At 40.8% G+C, this 17,015-nt stretch overlaps 1 protein-coding gene across 1 annotated transcript; it reads right to left on the bottom strand.

The window, feature by feature from the left end:
- Positions 1–235: 235 nt before the first annotated feature.
- HSD17B2 (hydroxysteroid 17-beta dehydrogenase 2) lies at positions 236–11,174 on the bottom strand. The gene is made up of 5 exons (XM_026059896.1): positions 10,895–11,174; positions 6,046–6,258; positions 5,540–5,725; positions 1,676–1,813; positions 236–579 (listed from the first exon to the last, which is right to left on the bottom strand). Exons 1-5 carry the CDS (start codon positions 11,172–11,174, stop codon positions 236–238), a joined length of 1,161 nt encoding a protein of 386 aa, XP_025915681.1.
- Positions 11,175–17,015: the final 5,841 nt, after the last annotated feature.

The raw sequence follows: 17,015 nt of genomic DNA, 5'->3' as shown, positions 1-17,015 counted from the left end.
CATCTCTCATTGTTAAACAACAACAGAAAACAAAATTCTTCCAACTAGGCCCTATCTGGAGATTATCTACCACTTTTCCTGGATGTCACACTTAACAGAGATTTGCCTCGGTTTATGAGGCAGGGCAAATGCAATTTAACAAAGTACAATAAATAGCAGTGTCTTAAAATAGTGTTTTTCTCAGCTATCTCACCACCCAAGATAAATGCTGACAGACGCTTCAGAGGTTCTTGTTTCAAGCTTCTGATGTTCTCAGCACTCTTGGGACAGGCTCAAAGCTTTGTAACTTACTAATGAAAAAGTCATACACCCAGAGAGGAAAGTAGCAAAAGATGCAAAGAAGCATATAAGCCCCTTTGCCAGGGGTATACAAGCCGTGCGGCCTCTTGGCCAGTAAAGCRTGCAGAATGTCATTTAGCACGGGGGAGAGGTCAGAGTCACAGTACGCAGGCATGCGCAGGAGGTAGCTCTTCAGCTCCAGGAGGTAGTCTTCTCCATAATCTCTCCTCACGCCTGCTGGGAGATTCTCCATTAGGTCCTTTTCTTGTTTATCCCATAGTTCGGATGTGCCTTGTATACCTGCAGYAGTAATCATCATGAGAGAGCAAATGGGTTTGGGGCTGAACTGGAATATTCATCTATAACAAATAGTGAAGAAGGTCTTTCCCCATCTCTCAAGCCCCGATTTACATAGTTGTCCTAAACTGTGTCAATGCAGAAACAAAATACATGTGGGTAGTTACAACTGTTTTTATGGTGGGAGGAAGGAAATCATGAAACATAGACTATATGAAAAGCACGTGGTTTATGCACAATTCTGTTACCACTTATACATAAAAAAACTTTCTCACAGCTAAGTCAGTGTCTTTTTTTCCTTGCCATTTTTTCCTTATTCCTTTTGTTGCTATTTCTAATTAGTACTCATTAATGGAAATACGATTGAAAGGTGCAGCAGAAGATCAGCTTGTAACCCAAACAGGCTCCAGAGAAATGTGTTTATAGAGGTGGGAGGAGGAGAATTTGGAAGAGAAGGCAGCAGAAGCACATGGGAGAGGAAGTGGAGGATGAAATCTTTGAGGTTATCTATAGTAACATCAACAGCTAATAAGCATGATGAAAGGTATTGCTGCAAATACTTTGATACAGGATACAGCTCAGTAAAGAGAACTCTGATATTGAGGAGGGTAGGACTTTACAGGCTAAAAGAGAGTCCTGAAGTTCTCATGCAGGAAAAGCAAGCCATAAAACCCAAGTCAAACACAAAGCGATGCCTGCTTTTTAACTTTGACAGGGCAGAGGGAAGTTACCAATTCTATTACTGGGAATAGCTCAGCAATTGATTTTAAGGACAAACTGTGACCCACTGCACAAAAGTTATAACAAGGTTTTCAGTATTCCTCAGTGAGGACCTTTCCCTAAGTTTTGCTTTGTCTCGAAGCAAAAGGAGTTCTCTGCTCTGCCCAGGAAAAAGGATGCCCTAGTAAAGTAGAGGCAGGCAGCGTGAAGAATTGAAGGGGGTAGTTCCCTTTAAAAAAGGTCTTAATTTCGGTAATGAAAGTGAAGACTGGGGAAAAAGTATGACTGCTGAGGATTGTTCCTGGCTCTGTTTGAGGATGCTGGACTACAGGAAAGTTCCAAGGAACAAAGAGAACTATCTAAAATGTCAAATACCAACCTGTTCTGAAGCCCGATGGATGAATTGCAGCAACTTTAATTCCCCATTTGGAAAGCTCTTGCCTCATTACTCCAGAAAACATGGACAGAGCTGCTTTTGATGCACCGTATGCAGCATACTTCGGTAGTGGAATGCCTCCTGCAGGAGCAATATAAACATGATAAAGCTCAACTCCAGCTCTTTCCAGCTTTTGTTTCAGTGATTTAGAAGGATGATTATAGTGAAACCAAAATTACGCAGCTCTCACTGAGGTTAAAGACAAGTCAGTGAGGGAATCATTTCTTTCTGGAAGCAAGGGGGGAAAAAAAAAAAAAAGGTATTTTAAATTAGCAGTTTGTTATCGCAATTATGCTCAGTAACACCTGATAAGATACCTTGTAACGCAGAAAGAATAAACTGTATTGCATTTGAGGGTAAAAACTGCTGAGAATTGCAATGACTGTTGGTTTCAGAAACACAGATAATGTTTTAGTTCAYATGAATAGTGAAGTGATAGTTTAATACCACTGGTTTTGTTGTCACTGTAACAGATTTCAAGCTCCCATATAAACCACMGTTCCAACAGGGTACAAAATCTCAAATCTAGCTTCACAATGCCAACTGGTGTTCCAGTTTTTCCAGCTAAAATCAGAAAGACCAGAAGTAACAGGACAAGAGTGAGGAAGACCTTTGTGGACAAACCAAAGTTTGTCCAGTTTGGAATCATGCCACTGGTGTGCTAGGAATCCCAGARATCTAACTCTGGAGCAGAACCACTAGGGATAGTTATATCCCCTCTTCTTTCATCTCAGCAGCATTTGTTCAGATGGAAAAGATAGAAAACAGCAAGTATTTTAGGTGAATTTAAATTAAATCCATATGTTTAAGAAACAAATGTTTCCAAAAAAAGAAGAAATATTTTCCAGATATGGAGATTCCATTTGTCTGTTCTTAAAACTGAAAAATTCATCACTGTTTCAGCCTCAGAAAAATTAAAAGACGTTTTAGGTTGAGCAGCTTTTAGTTTGTTCGGTCTCCCTTTAGAAACGCAGCCTATTTTGTCACTGCACAGAAGATCGCTGCCCAGTTCAGGAGGCGCTGCAAGTGCCCCGGGCCATGCTYGTGCAGCGGGGAGGAGGGACCAGATCACGTAAGCCTTCCCCTCCCCAGGGTGCCTCATTTCTCCTTCCGCCTGCACCAGTGTTTGGGCTGGTGCATCCTCTGATATAGCCTCCATTTCCAACAGACAATATTACACGTTTGTCTCAATACATTTTAATCTTTCAAAAGAAAATACTTTGATAATGGCAAACTTTCAGGCAAGCCACTGGTGCCGTTTGTTCAGTTTTGTACTGCAATGACCAAGATGTCTCAGGGGCTTCATACACAGAGTCAGGCAAATTGCATGTTAGCTTTTCTGCTGTATGCATACGAATGAGTTTGAATTTCAATTGGTTTGAACCAACTGAATCACATATTCTTTCCCTCCGAGGTCAGGCTAACCTCAAATTCAGTTAAATTAGCTATACATAGACAGGAATAGACTCGGCATAATGAGGCCTCACTAACTTTTCTGCTAATGTTTTGCCAAAGGACCCTCAAACCCTGTGTAAAGAGGAAGCTATTTACCAGAACTGGCCTGTGTGTAAGAACATCCATGTGAACRGTTATAGTTTAAGAAGGTCATTATTGATTCCAGTAATGCCAAATTATTCAGGTTAGGGAACCTCTACATTTATCCCTCCAAGGCAGCTTGGGTATTCATGCTAAGAATCTAAACATCTGTCCAAACACACCTGAACAACAGACAAAGATTTCGTTAAAATGTTGGCACTGAACCATAAACATAGGTGTGCAGATAGCAAACATACTTATAATAAAAGGAAAAAAAAGAAAAAACAAAAGATAACATCAAAGCAAGACTGATGCCATATCCTCAAGGTAAGCCATGAACAGAAGGTAATATCTGCACAAGTCCCCTAGGCAGCCCAAGAGGATTCAGGTGGGCACGAATGCACCAAAATGAGGGTCCAAGCAGACAAGGCATACAAAAATTTTAAAAGCAGCCAATGTGATAAATCCTTAAGAAATCTTCATAAAACCAAAATATCTTCCAGCATCATGACATCCTTCATCTAGCAGGTCTAATTTTCAAATGAGCTTTCTTGCTCCTCAGCTGCTGGCTATTATTATGATGATTATTATTGCTTCTGTTTCTACATCTTAGCATCTCACATGTCCTCCTAGAATAGAAGGTTATGTCCTAAAGGCACCAGGGTGGGGTTTTTTTGCTGTAAATACAGGATTTCCCATTAATGGGATAAACCTGAAAAGCACATTATACCCTGTTAATTCTTAAAAAAAAAAAAAAAGGGGGGGGATTTTATTCATGAAAAAACTTACCACTTCTCTAGTAAGTTAGGATAAAGTATTTTTCTAAGGTGATGACAAAAAATATTTTAGAAGAAATATAAATAAACACACACATTCTTCCATTCCCAGGTTATTAACAGACCAGGCTCCAGGACAGGACGTGCACATTATGCTTCTGTTCTGTGAATCTTGGCTATAAAAAGACAAACAGCTTTATCTGTTGCTCAATACATTGGAATGAGAATCTAAATTTAGGCTCCTTTTTATTTAATCAAGATCCTTCTTATTTAATTTAATGACTTTTATTAAAATTAAAAATTAATTTAAAAAATTATCTGTGAAGTCATTTACAGAAGCCTGTCTTCTTTAGAAGAAACCCAGACCTGTGAGCTCAGGAACTAGCACGCAAAAAGATCTCCAGCTGGACAGAAAACTTGTCTTTAAGAACTTTGTTTCCTTTCATTTGCTAACTTTCCTTTTTTCATATATTCCATTAACATATCTTCTTTAAAAAAAGTGAAATACAATATCACTACCTACATATGATTCCTTCTCCTTTTAAGCCTGGGGAGAAAGAATGATTATATAAAGTTTTGCTATTCTGTCATCCAAGCAACTGGAGTTATACAGATGGCTGATATTTCAATTTTTTCCCCTATACTCAGCAAATGATTTAGAACAGCAGCCTGAAAGAAAGCACATGACACTATCCCTACCTTTGGGAGTGGGAGATGGCTGTAGCAGAGCTGAGCAGAAGGTGCACACTCTGAAAAAATCATAGGATAGAGTGAAAAATAAAGCTGGCTTTTGTTTTCTCAGAATTAGATTTGTTTCTCTTCAGTAGGTGATTTATCATTGCGCTTTCCCACTTTAACTACGGTATTTGAGCCCTATGAGAGTAGCGAAGTGGAGCTGCCCAGCTGAAATATCTACCTAACATTTGTTATAGACAGTTATAAATGGCCTCTGGTTTACAAATGGTAAGAGTCTTGAACCTACGTGAAAGATATTTATATTCCAATCTTAACCCAAATTATAAAAAAAGGTTGAACTGAGCCCTCAGCTGTAACCATCCCAAATAGAATACCTATTTCTGCACAAGACAACCCTTGGACATCTCCACAGCAGACAGTATGGTTCAATAACACTCAAAGTGAGGCAATTGCAGCCTTCTGCTGGAATGTGTTCTAGAAACACCTGTGTTTTAGCTCCAGCCTTTCTGGAAATTCATAAAGCTACCCCTCACAGCATCTATAACACAAGATCTGAATTTTATAATCCTTTCTATATAACAGTATTTTAAACTAGATTAATCTCTTCTTCTTTAAGAACTGGTTACTAAAACTAGTCTCCTAGACAAAAGAAAAAAAGGTACTTATTATCTAGATATTAATTTTCATAGGCATATTGACAAGTAAGACTGACCAACACCTTCATCAACATTTATGCCAAGGAAGTTAGTCATTACTAGTGTTGCATCAGAAGTTTATCTGAGGCTTTGTCTCAGCTTACCTGCCATACTTGATATGTTAACAAGCCTTCCCTGGGATTTCCGAAGTAATGGTAAGAAGGTTTTGGACACCTCCACGGCCCCAAAGAAATTCACATCCATGCACTGCCTGTACATGCTCATGGGGAGCAGCTCGCCGTCTGCGGGGAACCCCAGGATGCCAGCGTTGTTCACAACTCCCCAGAGCCCTGAGAGGAAGAGAAAGCACAGGGTTGCTATAAGGCAGGAAACCGGCTCCACAAAGATTAAACTGCTGAGCCTGGTGGTCCTCCAGATTGAAGCTGAGATGCTCCGTAGCTACAGATACACAGCATGCCCTCCTTGGGATACCATCACCATTTTTTATGTGCCCCAGCAAGCAGGAGTCATCAATATAAATACCTTGACTGCCCACAGATGGAGGTAGGGAAGACCTACACACCTAAGCCATGATGCAACCAACAGGTAAGAGATGCACCTAGCAAGCAGGTACATTAGTATCCCCATCATAATGGCACAAAAGCTGTACCTGTATTTTGCACTTTCTCTGAAACTTTGAGATAGGCTTCCTTGACTTGGGTAGGATTGGTTATATCCAGCTGCAGGAGGGAAAGTCTCTGAGAACAGGTCCTTCTCAGTTCTTCAGCCCCAGGTCCGTTCTTATTCAAAACCCCGGCAAATACAACAAAACCTAAGTTATCCAAATATTTAGCCAGTGCATGTCCAATCCCAGTGTCACTTCCTGAAAGTATCAGGAAAAAAAAAAAAAGTGAGTTAAAAAGTGAGTCTGTCCTGAGCCATTATCTTCTGAAAAATCAGAGGCACTCAATGGAAATACTTGCAAATATAATCAAATAGAGGATGAAATGAAGTCACTCAGAAATACAGCTACAATAGTAGAAGAAAGGTACAGGTTTAAGAGTTTGAGGAACTGGACCTTTGCATAGTCAGCAAAGTATTGCTCATAGAGTATATCCTCTTCACTTTACAAACAGAGCTGGGGGCATCTGTCCATGCTCTCCCACTGAGATATTCCAAGATTTACTTCATACATACAAAGAAAATAAAACCCTGGAATAGCTTTATGCAAGTATTCAGACTGAAACCTGATAACAAAAGTATTTAGGAATAACAAGAGGAAGAAAAAAACACAAGTATTTTACTTTGAAATGACCAATGAACAAAGCAATAATAGGGCACTGGAATTCAAAGAAATCACTAGATAATATTTCTTAATCCAAGGAAGTATTATTTTATTCAACTCTCTACCACCTGAATCATTCTATTATATACTTCTTTGGTCATAAGCTGTTACGAAGCCAAAGCTAAGTAGCGTTTCTTTAACTGTAAAAGAGCTCCTTGCTTTCAAGCCCTAAGAATACTTCAGAAGGGCATTTTTAGACTAAGACAAATAATATCAGCTATTTAACTTATGCAGATTTGCATCACAATTTCTCTCATCTTCTCCAGCATCAGACTTACTCCCAATCTTTGTACATATAATGTAATGAACTACCAAATGCAGCAAACACTATTAAGGCAAGCACACTTATAATAACAATCTTCACAGTTATGACTGTGCAATTTCCCCCACCCGTTAAGAACAATAAGTACTTAACAAGTAAGTCAACTGATTTGCAAGTCTCTCTGTTCAACTGCATATTTTGCTGTCACTATCTTAAGATACTTTTAAGTGTTCTCTCTCTTGGTATCTTTTCCAGTTCCTCCATCTGTCCTTTTGTCCATCTACAGAGAAACTTCTTAGCAAAGGAGGAAACATCTCACTCATCTGCGAAGAAATGACACAAGACTCTCCTGAAGACAGGAAAAGGGGTTACAGAGACTGCTGTAGCTGTGCCAAGTAAGCGCCAATGACAACATCAGGAGGAAAACAAGAAACTTAAGAAATGAATGCTGCTCTTTTACATCATAAAACAGAGATACATCAGCATGCTGCACAACACTGCACTGTAGCCTCTATTTTAACTGCTGCAAAAAAAGCTCTTGTATGCTGATGTGCGCTGAAATCTGTGGAGCTATCCCAGATTTGGCTGTCTCCTGTAATAACAATTTATTATGTAAATGCTCAGCTTCTGAACCGTTCTGCAACACGGCTGGAAACCTGAATGTGGGACAAAGGGCTGGGACTCCTGCCAGCTTTTTACCATTTCCTCATTTGTGAGAGGGCTGCAATACTCCTTACTTAACCTTACCAGAAATTTTTAAGGGTTAATCTGCAATTTCAGCACGCAGAGGAGGATATTTCAATTGTTATTAATGGGCCTGTTTCTGCACCCTAAATCCTTAGTCAATAGAATTTGATTACCAGAGAGGCTCATCTTAATTAATGCTAGACTTTCATTTCTGGTCTCTGTCTTCTAACTGGAGTTTTATTCCTGAAAGGTGAAAAAAAATTAATTTCCAGGCRATTTGAAAGAAACATGTACTAAATGCCTAGATCAATCAGTCCAAGATGTTGAAAGAAATTATTCATGCTGTATTTAATATTAAAAAAAAAAAAAAACCACACTTTTTGGCATTTCTGAAATCTGCAGTTTCTTGAAGGTGCACCAGACCACCATAGAGCATGCCTAACTTCTCCCCCACCCCAACCGGAAAGAGAAGGGAAGAGAAAACATACATTCTTAGGATTCCCTGGAGAAAAATGAAAAGGCCTGCAACCATTCTGAAGACATAACAGACTTGAGCTTTGGAGTGGGGTTTCTTTTCTTCTTCATTTCTTTTTTCATGAAAACCTTATTTCTGGGTCAAATCCTTTCCAGCAAGTACATACATGTAGAGCTACACATTACTTAACCCAAAGTTTTACAGCACAGCTTTAACTTGGGAAGGGGAAAGTGCATAAGAACTAGGGACAGCTGTAGCAACCCTGAGAAGGAAATACAAGCAGTATTTATCTGTGCCTGCTGCTGGGCTTATCCAATGCTTTAGAAAACACACACACAAAGATCGGAGTTTCTCCGTTGAAGTCCTGAGAACCTCCACCTCTCAACACAACATTTAAATAATACAAGTTTCTTTCAGCCTTCAGACCTCAGTTAGGTCTTCTATATAGAATGGCTAGAGAATTTCCCTGCCTTACACCTGTATCAAAAATACTATGTGAACAATTAAGAGATTTCTTTTAAGAAAGGCAGTCAGTATTGACGGTAGCCAAATCATTACACAGAATTCATTGGTATTGTGAACTCATACTGGGCATCAGAAACACCAGGTCAAACACTAAGACTGAAAAGATGAAATTACCTGAAGAAAAACTCATCCCACTGAACATAAAATAACTAAAGCAAGAGTTTTACAACTCCTGGTACTTTGGATCTTCATGACAATTTAATTCCTGGAGATGCTGGATATCGAGTCTATCAAACTACATAAAAGATTTTCGGTAACATTGTCAGCATGTTCGTATGCCCAGGAGTTTCTGCTTAAGGACACCTGAAACACTCACTCAGAGAGAGAGAGAGAGAGAGAGAGAGAGAGAGAGAGAGAGAGGATCAGCAGAAATGGTTTATCAATGACTTCAAGACTGCTCACACGCCTGCAGCTATTCACGTGAAAAAGCTTTTGGCAATGGGCAGTTTTCCCTTATCGTGGTGCTCTAGTGTATCATTGGCTTAAATTCGTAACGTACAGCAACAGCACCAGTGCAGTGACCATCCAGAGGGGACCAGACCAGTACCTGACAAAACCCAGAGGTTGCTCCATCCTCTGTTAAAACGCAGCTCTCAGGAGGGATGCGTGGTAGCTCTTTAGAGGAGCACAGCAACACTCCTCAACAGCGTAGAGCTGTTGCGGGGCTGCGGGGGTGGTGGTGACACCATTTCTCATGAAATCCCTGCCTCAGGTCTTGTCTAAATGGGGAAAAGTGACACCAAAAATGATTGAAAGGCACCTTGCTATTGTGTACACGCTCACACGCAAATCCTACAGTTAGTAGGGGGAAGAGGACTACAGTCAGAGCAATTTAACCCAGAAAAGCCTTGAGTGAAACTGTTGTTTCAGCCGATTGAAGTTTGATTGATTGCGTACTGGTTTGGATTCAAATAACAACTGAGAAGAGCCTCCTCAGACATGTCAGCTGTGAGAGATGTCCAAACTTGCATTTCTTCAGGATGGTTCCAGCCCGTTTACAAAGAAAACACATTCAATTGCTGGAATACAGTCAAGTGTTCTTCACTCATCTATATTGCTCTCATTCAAATTCTCTAGGGCAGATAAGTTCTGAGGGAGCATTTTTTACTGAAGAAACGCTAAACTGCATTCTTACAAAAGGAAGGAAGACACCCGAGTGCAAGCACAGCCCACTGCCTCTGCAGGGGAGGGGTGGAGGAATGCTCCCTATTCCCTGCTCCTGATGCCCATCTGCATTCAATACACCTGCACAAATAAGGTTAGCCAGCACACAGCTGCTCAACTGGGAGGCGAGAACTTACTGCTCATCTTGTCCTCTCTTTCACCTTTGGTATTTAATCCCTGTGTTAGTGCTTGCTAGCAAAAAACAAATTGAATTATTTTCCAGGACTCCCTTTACAAAGAATGAAACTCTGAACTAAGTAGTTCTATAATTCAAAGAAACTTAATTCAGCTTTCCAGAGGCAAAAATAAAAACTAAAATAAGTTACCAGTGCAAGAAACAGTAGGTAGTCACTCCAATCTAAATGTGTGATTAACACAAAGAAACAGCTATAATCACAGTATTTAGAAGAAGCAGGGGGGAAAAATATATGTATTTATGAAAACTTAAAACTACAGAAGTGACATCCCTGCAAACCAAAAGTGGGTTTTGAGTAGAGCAGAGTGTTAATACAGGGATTGAATTTATTGCTTATGAACTTTCATTACTGGTGAAGAAAACTACTCACTCCTGAAAGATTTCATACATTGTTTCAAAGAAGAGGCACCAAACTGGTATCTTGAAATATATGCATGATATTCATAGCATGTACTACGCAAACATGCACATCAAGGATTAATAAATTGTGGCAAACAAGATTAATAGTAGTATTCTAAAGGCCTCCAAAAATTAAAGTTTCTCCTAAAAGATGAGACCATCAGAAGCATTCTTATGCTTTTTTCACTAGTTAACTTCACAAGTATGTCTAAAAAGCTACTTGTAAAAATTAAATAAGGCACTAAAAAATAGCATCTATTAACATCCTTTTCCACATAATTTCAGAACATTTATTTACCTGAGGGGGAAAAAACCCACTGGAAAAGCAAATAAAATGAGAAAGAAGAATAAAAGAAAACCCAACAAACTGCCTTTCATAGATGCTTAACCTGACACTACAAAGTTTTCTAGCACACCTGTGAGAGAAGCCGGTTTTTACTCCCCAGACTTTGGAGTGGTGCCTTACCYGTGATGAGCACAGCTTTGTCGCCCACGGGCAGCACTGCCCCGGCGCCCAGGTACGCGGAGGAGACGAGACACGCTGCCGCAAACGCAACCAGCCCCCCGCAAGCGCCCAGCGCGGCGCAGCTCAGCAGCCCCAGCGAGGCCGGCAGCAGAGTCCACGCCAGCGCGCCCGCCGCGTCCACCTGGCTCCGCTTGGCCGCGCGGAGCACCGTCGCCCCAAACAGCGCCATTACGCCCGCRTAGAGCCATCCCAGGGAGCTGCCGGCGCCGAGAGCATCCATCCGCAYAGGCGAAAAGCAGACACACGCAAACCCCACAGCCGGCAGTGAAAAAGCAGGTGTTGCTAACTGCAGCGTGAGTTATATAGGGGCCGGGTGAGGGGGTGGGGCAGAGAGAGGGAACTCCGTTCAAAGGTTTGACATGAGTTGCAAAGCCAACAGCCACAAAGCACAATCTCACTTACCCTTGACATCGGCAAGGAACAGAAGCCTTTCTCTTCTTACCTTTTATTTCTTCTGCCTGATAGCTCCACCTTCTGAACGATATGCTGGCTGGATAATGATTGACAGCGCTGGGAATGGATGTGATGTAGCAAGCTCTGGCTTCAGGACAAATTTAACTGCTATATGTTTCACGTTTAGAGTACATTTCCCTAGATAGTTAAAAAAGAAGTATTTCCTTTACAGAAAATATTTGGAATTTCCTGCCTAAAAAGTGAGTGTAGTTTCAGTGGCCTTAATTTTGACGGGCAGTGACAAAAATGAGTCACTGTATTTATTCTCAAAACCACAAACTCCGTGGCGAGCTTTGCACGTTATCATGTGTGCCACTCCTGGTCCACCCTTCTTCAAACAACCTTCGACAAAAGGCCAAGAATTACCTTCCCTGATTTAGTGCCTATCTTGGGCTATTTACCTATTCCATATTCATGGCAATGCTATACTCACGGTTAACTGAAATCCAAAGGGGTTTGTATGATAGGGAGAGGCTGGGGTGAGGATGAGGATGGAATTTTGGTAGGAGGTAGTTTGTTTCCAAGGGCATTTTGTCAAGAGAACAACACCTGAGATTGAATCTTCAATTGACCTCCAATGATGACATTAACCTTAGTTTTGATAGGAATCATTGGTTCAAAACCCAGAGCAAGCTGAAAAAAAAAATTTCAATCAATTAATGGTGTTCTCTGAAAGTTATTTTAACAATAAGAAAACAATGCTTTAAAATCAATCTAGCTAAAAGGATTGAAATACAACTTAGACACATTTAACTCGTTTAAAAATCCCTGCTAATAGGTTTGAGAGATGAGTCTAAATTATCACATAACCAGCTAACACGATTCAGCTACTTCTTAGAAAGAAAATGCACTGTTGACCTATTTTATTTTAGATAGACACTGAAGGATTAAACTGCAGGGCGTAAACCTAACATGAGATATAAGCACATTTCCATTCCATTATTCCTTTGGGGTTTTATGGGATGGTAAATCTGTTGGCTATAAATTTTTACAGCCAGTAAAAATGTTTACCTACCTCTGTATGTAGTTTACATTAGAGATGAGATCACTTTTTTAAAGGAACATTTTCCTAAAGGTCTGTTTTCCATTCATTATTACTGTGAACAACTCTCGTTCATTCATCCTTGTGTGGCAATACTAGTGCACAGAGCGGACTAATTATTTTCATTTCTCTCTGTCATTTGCTGCTTCTGCTTTTATTAGCATTATAAGGGCAATTATACTTGAGGTCAGTTATGCTCTGTCCTTGGTTAAAGCTTCTCCTTAAAGATTTCTCTTGGAGACTGTTGTTTTCCCTAGCTGATCGGTCATTATCGCATGCTTTCAGTGATCGCTGATGGGTTGGCATTTCAAGTGTCACTTCTCACACTGGAGGATGCCGCGCTGGAGTTTTAGTACAGTGGGAAAACGGGCAGAATGAACCACCTCCACCCAGACACCCACCGTGGCCTCCCCTCCGCGCGCTGGGAGGGAAGGAGGTGGGTGAGGGCCAAGCCGCGTGGCCAGCGTGCCGGGTCTCCACACTGAGGTCCCCATCAGAGCCTTTGCCTGCTCCCCGCATAGCCCCACCACGTGCCCTCGCTCCCACCCACCTGCCCACCTGCACGCTCGCCCTCCGGCACGCACAAGCCCTCCATGCCCCACAGCCGCTGTCTCTTCAGCTCATATTTGCTTCATCGTCTCCTCCCCACACCACTGCCCGACCTCCAGTTCACATCCATGCGCACCTCTCTCATACACAGAACCGGAGGGCCAGGGGGACGTACCGCTGGCGATGCTGCGTGCACACGCCGCATGGGCGCCTGCTGCTGCACGCTCACGCAGCGTGCGTCGGCGCCCACCCAGGTGCACGACGACTGAGGAGAGTTTGGTGGAGACTGATCTGTGTCTGAATTACTGCTGAATTTATATTTTGAACGCAAAATGTTAGCACTGAAGGCATGGGGGATTTCCGGTGAGTAGCTGACCATGTGTTCACCCTGCAGTGTGTGAATAAAATTACATGTAAATCCATACATGGTACATGCCAGGAGAGAGGTTACTATTGAAAAGGAGAGTATGATCTAAAAATGGCCGAGAAGCATTAATTTGGAGTACCCACCTCCCGTACCCTCAGCCCAGCCTGTACTTCTCAGACTCCAACAGACAGGTTGCTAGTTGGGGATTTTTCAGTACAATTTTGCAGTGAGACAAGTTTTAATCGTTTCATTCCCACCATCCATCTTAAGAAAGCATCTGCTTTTTATGTCTGCCATTTTGGTACATCTCCAGTTCTCATTGCTGTACATTAACACAAGTTTACAATTGAGTTTGCATTAGTTCCTGTTTCTCTACAACATGCCTGTTCATGTTATGAATATACATCCCTATCTCACTTCCATCTTGATAGCTCTGCTGGCAAAGATGGGGCTCCTCCAAATTATCATCCTTTCCAGATGTTTTTTGCCTTACAATAGGATGTTGCTTCAACATGACATCTGAGTTACAAGCAGGATTGATTTTGGCTAATTGATTTTGAGCTAAGCTTGACCTTCTATTTTGGCTAGGATATTTGTCTTTCTTCCTAGCTTTTTAGAGGCATCACACAATAACTCAGCGTCCTGTCCCTTTATGCCCTAGTCATCTACATATTCTATACAGGAGGCTGAACACTGCTTCCGTAGTCAGGCTATGACAATGCCAAACAGCAGAAGAGGAATGATTCAGACCAGCCTCCTGGCTTAAGCTGTTCTGTTGTCTGATTACTTACCCTCACAAAGTACTTCGATCTCTGTGCACCATTTTGATAGTGCTGAGGGCTTTGACTGGGATTTTGCAGAACTCGGGTATGCTCCACAGCCTAAGTCTCTTCACGCTAAAAGATATCTTTTGAAAGTCAATTAAAGCAATGATGAAAGAACATGCCTTTCATGAAGAGCAAGCCTTTCATGGTACTCTGCAGCATGAGTATCTAGTCTCTGCATGATCTCTTGAGTCTGAATCACAACTTCTTGAAATGCACTGCCAACCTCTTTTTCCTGGTAATGAGCGTTCTTCTGTCTTTGCTTTTCATGCCTCCATTTCCAGTTCCAAACCTTTCCTGCTGGGTTTTATTCATTCAGTGAATGCTTCTGTGGCTTTCTAGCATAGTATCAGCATCCAGCTCAGCCACTAGGCCCTCAGCCTGTCTGTTATCTTTCCTTGCATCATTTTTCACTTCTTTGGCCAAGCTTCTCTTGTGCTTTCTGTCTTTTTCCAGTAATCCACCAATCAACATTTTTCCTTTCAGCATCTTCCCTTCATCCAAAGGTACCATGTGCAACATCCAATACTTATCCAATATTTGTTTTATGTTGATATTCTTCTGTCCCTGCTGCAACATGAATTACATTGTCTGCAAGCACTAACCATTTTTCTTCACATCCAGTCTCTATCTCAGCTTCCTCTGCCCCTGACCGTCACAGATTTATTTTTTTGTTTAAGCTGGAATTTCTCACGGAACTCTCTAGTTTTCGATTTTGCTCTATTTATTTCGTTTGCTGATTCAGCCGCCTTCTGTTTCAGTTGTGCGATGCAATGACTGTCGCTCCCAAGAACCTCTGCTTCGTGCGCCTTTGTAGCTTGGGTAGGGGATATGCATTTCAGGTTCTGTGGGGAGGTTCTTGGCTACAAGGCTTTTTTTGGAAAATAAAATCAGCAGAAAATAGGTCAGAATTTATTTCAGCAAATAGATCATTAACCAAGTTAGGAAAATGACTCTTAGGAAAAAATATATGTATAAGCAGAAGAAATATGAAATGATTTACTTGGATTGACTACAGCTTCTGAGAGTGCATACACAGCTTCATACATTTGGATTTTGGCAGGCTTAAGGGCTACACAAACAGTTGTCAGGCTATAAGTCCTGGATGCAGAAGTTACTGAACTTGCATACACAAAACTCATTTGGGCAAATAGACTTTGCACTTACAAATACTACTGAACTTTCATGCAAGGGTTGAGATAATCCTCTGCCTTCAGAGAGTTATCTATTCACGCACTTAACCTGAAGCACATGAATTGTCCCAGTAAAGGCAACAAAACTATTCATCTGCCTAAAGATAAGAATGTAGCCAAGTACCTTTATGAATTAAGTTCTCTGAGCACACAGACTTGTACTGAATAAGGGCAAAAAAAGGTTATGTGCAACTGAAAATAAGGCTGTGTAACCTCTCCTTTTCTTCATACTATTATTTCATTAATATCCACTTAGAGAAAACAATTCCTGTAGAAWCAAGAATATATCTATTAAGAAAAAGTAAGAAATATGTTTTACCTCCCAGTTATTGGAGATTTTGCCTTTATAAATATAGTAACAGATGGTAAATTCAGAGATAGGCAATAAATCGTGAAGATCACTTGGCAATGAAGAAACAGCTATTGCTAACCTTTTGTCAGTAATCAATTCTAATAAAAACTAATAATAATAATAATAATAACAACAACTACTTCCTCAGCTAAAACTCCTGTTACTTTTTCAAGTGTTAGAACCTCAGAACGGGGAACTTCTTCAGCACTGATGGTCAAACTGGACATACAAATCCTCTTGGCAGGTACCCCATACAACATAAACATTAGCATATACCTTCAAAAAAAACCCCTGCAATTTCCATTTTCCACCTGAACGCAATGCCTGCAGCAGCTGTATTTCTGAAGCAGTAGGCCTCATGTTTACATGCCATATGAAATAAAACCATTGGTCATAAGTTATGCGTCGCTATTTAGATGAACTCTAATCACCCTTTGTAAATTTTCTGCAATAGACATAACATCTTAAATCAGAGAAATCATTAAGATTATGAGCACTCCTCTTTATCTGCAAGGGATGTTTTCTTCTGTAACTCCACAGATGTCTACGCTTCCCCGAGCTTTCAAGAACAGTTAAAAGTGGATTGCACTCTTTCCAAAATAAGTCATTTTTTATCAACCCAATTGTCACTATCCTCCAACAAGAGGATAAAATCAAAAAAACTAAAGGCAATTAGTTACTCTTTAGAAAGCTGGCCAGGAATCATCTGTAGGTTATCCTCATGAGAAATTACACTTGCCTGCCTTTCTTCTGTCATCTGATAACATGAAACGGCTTTCACAGAACCGTCAGTGTTAGAGAAAGAAGAAAAGGCATCAGTTTATCTTAGTCCACTTCTCTGATAGCAACAAACTCTTTCCTAAAGTTTCCTTTGGTACATTCAGCCCTGGTAAAATTCTAGCCCTGCCTAAAACTATCTCATAGTGTTGTGGTGCCCTAATATATCAGAAATAAAGATGTAACTATACTCCGGGCTGGAAAATTAGTTTGTTTTTCCAACCAGATTTTTATTAGATGAACTCTATACCTTTCCCTTTCCTGCAGATTTGACTCTCTGAAGTTGATGGCAGCATTTAAGTGCCCAGAATACAAATGATTTCCACATTTTCCTAGCCCCCAGTCTACTTGTTTCTTTGCAGGTGCTTCCTGAAATGCAACAGTGATTTTCCTTGCTTTACTTTCAGATGGTTTCTTCTAACCATATGTTGTACAGACTGTATCTACATCAGTAAAAAACACTCTTCTGCATCTTACTTCTGTAACTTTTCCTCTGCATGTCTC

Source organism: Apteryx rowi, unplaced genomic scaffold, assembly GCF_003343035.1.
Source record: "Apteryx rowi isolate R43461 unplaced genomic scaffold, aptRow1 scaffold_1, whole genome shotgun sequence".
NCBI classification, from domain to species: domain Eukaryota; kingdom Metazoa; phylum Chordata; class Aves; order Apterygiformes; family Apterygidae; genus Apteryx; species Apteryx rowi.
Note: the sequence above shows the minus strand (reverse complement) of the source record. Positions and strands in the feature narration are given on the sequence as shown.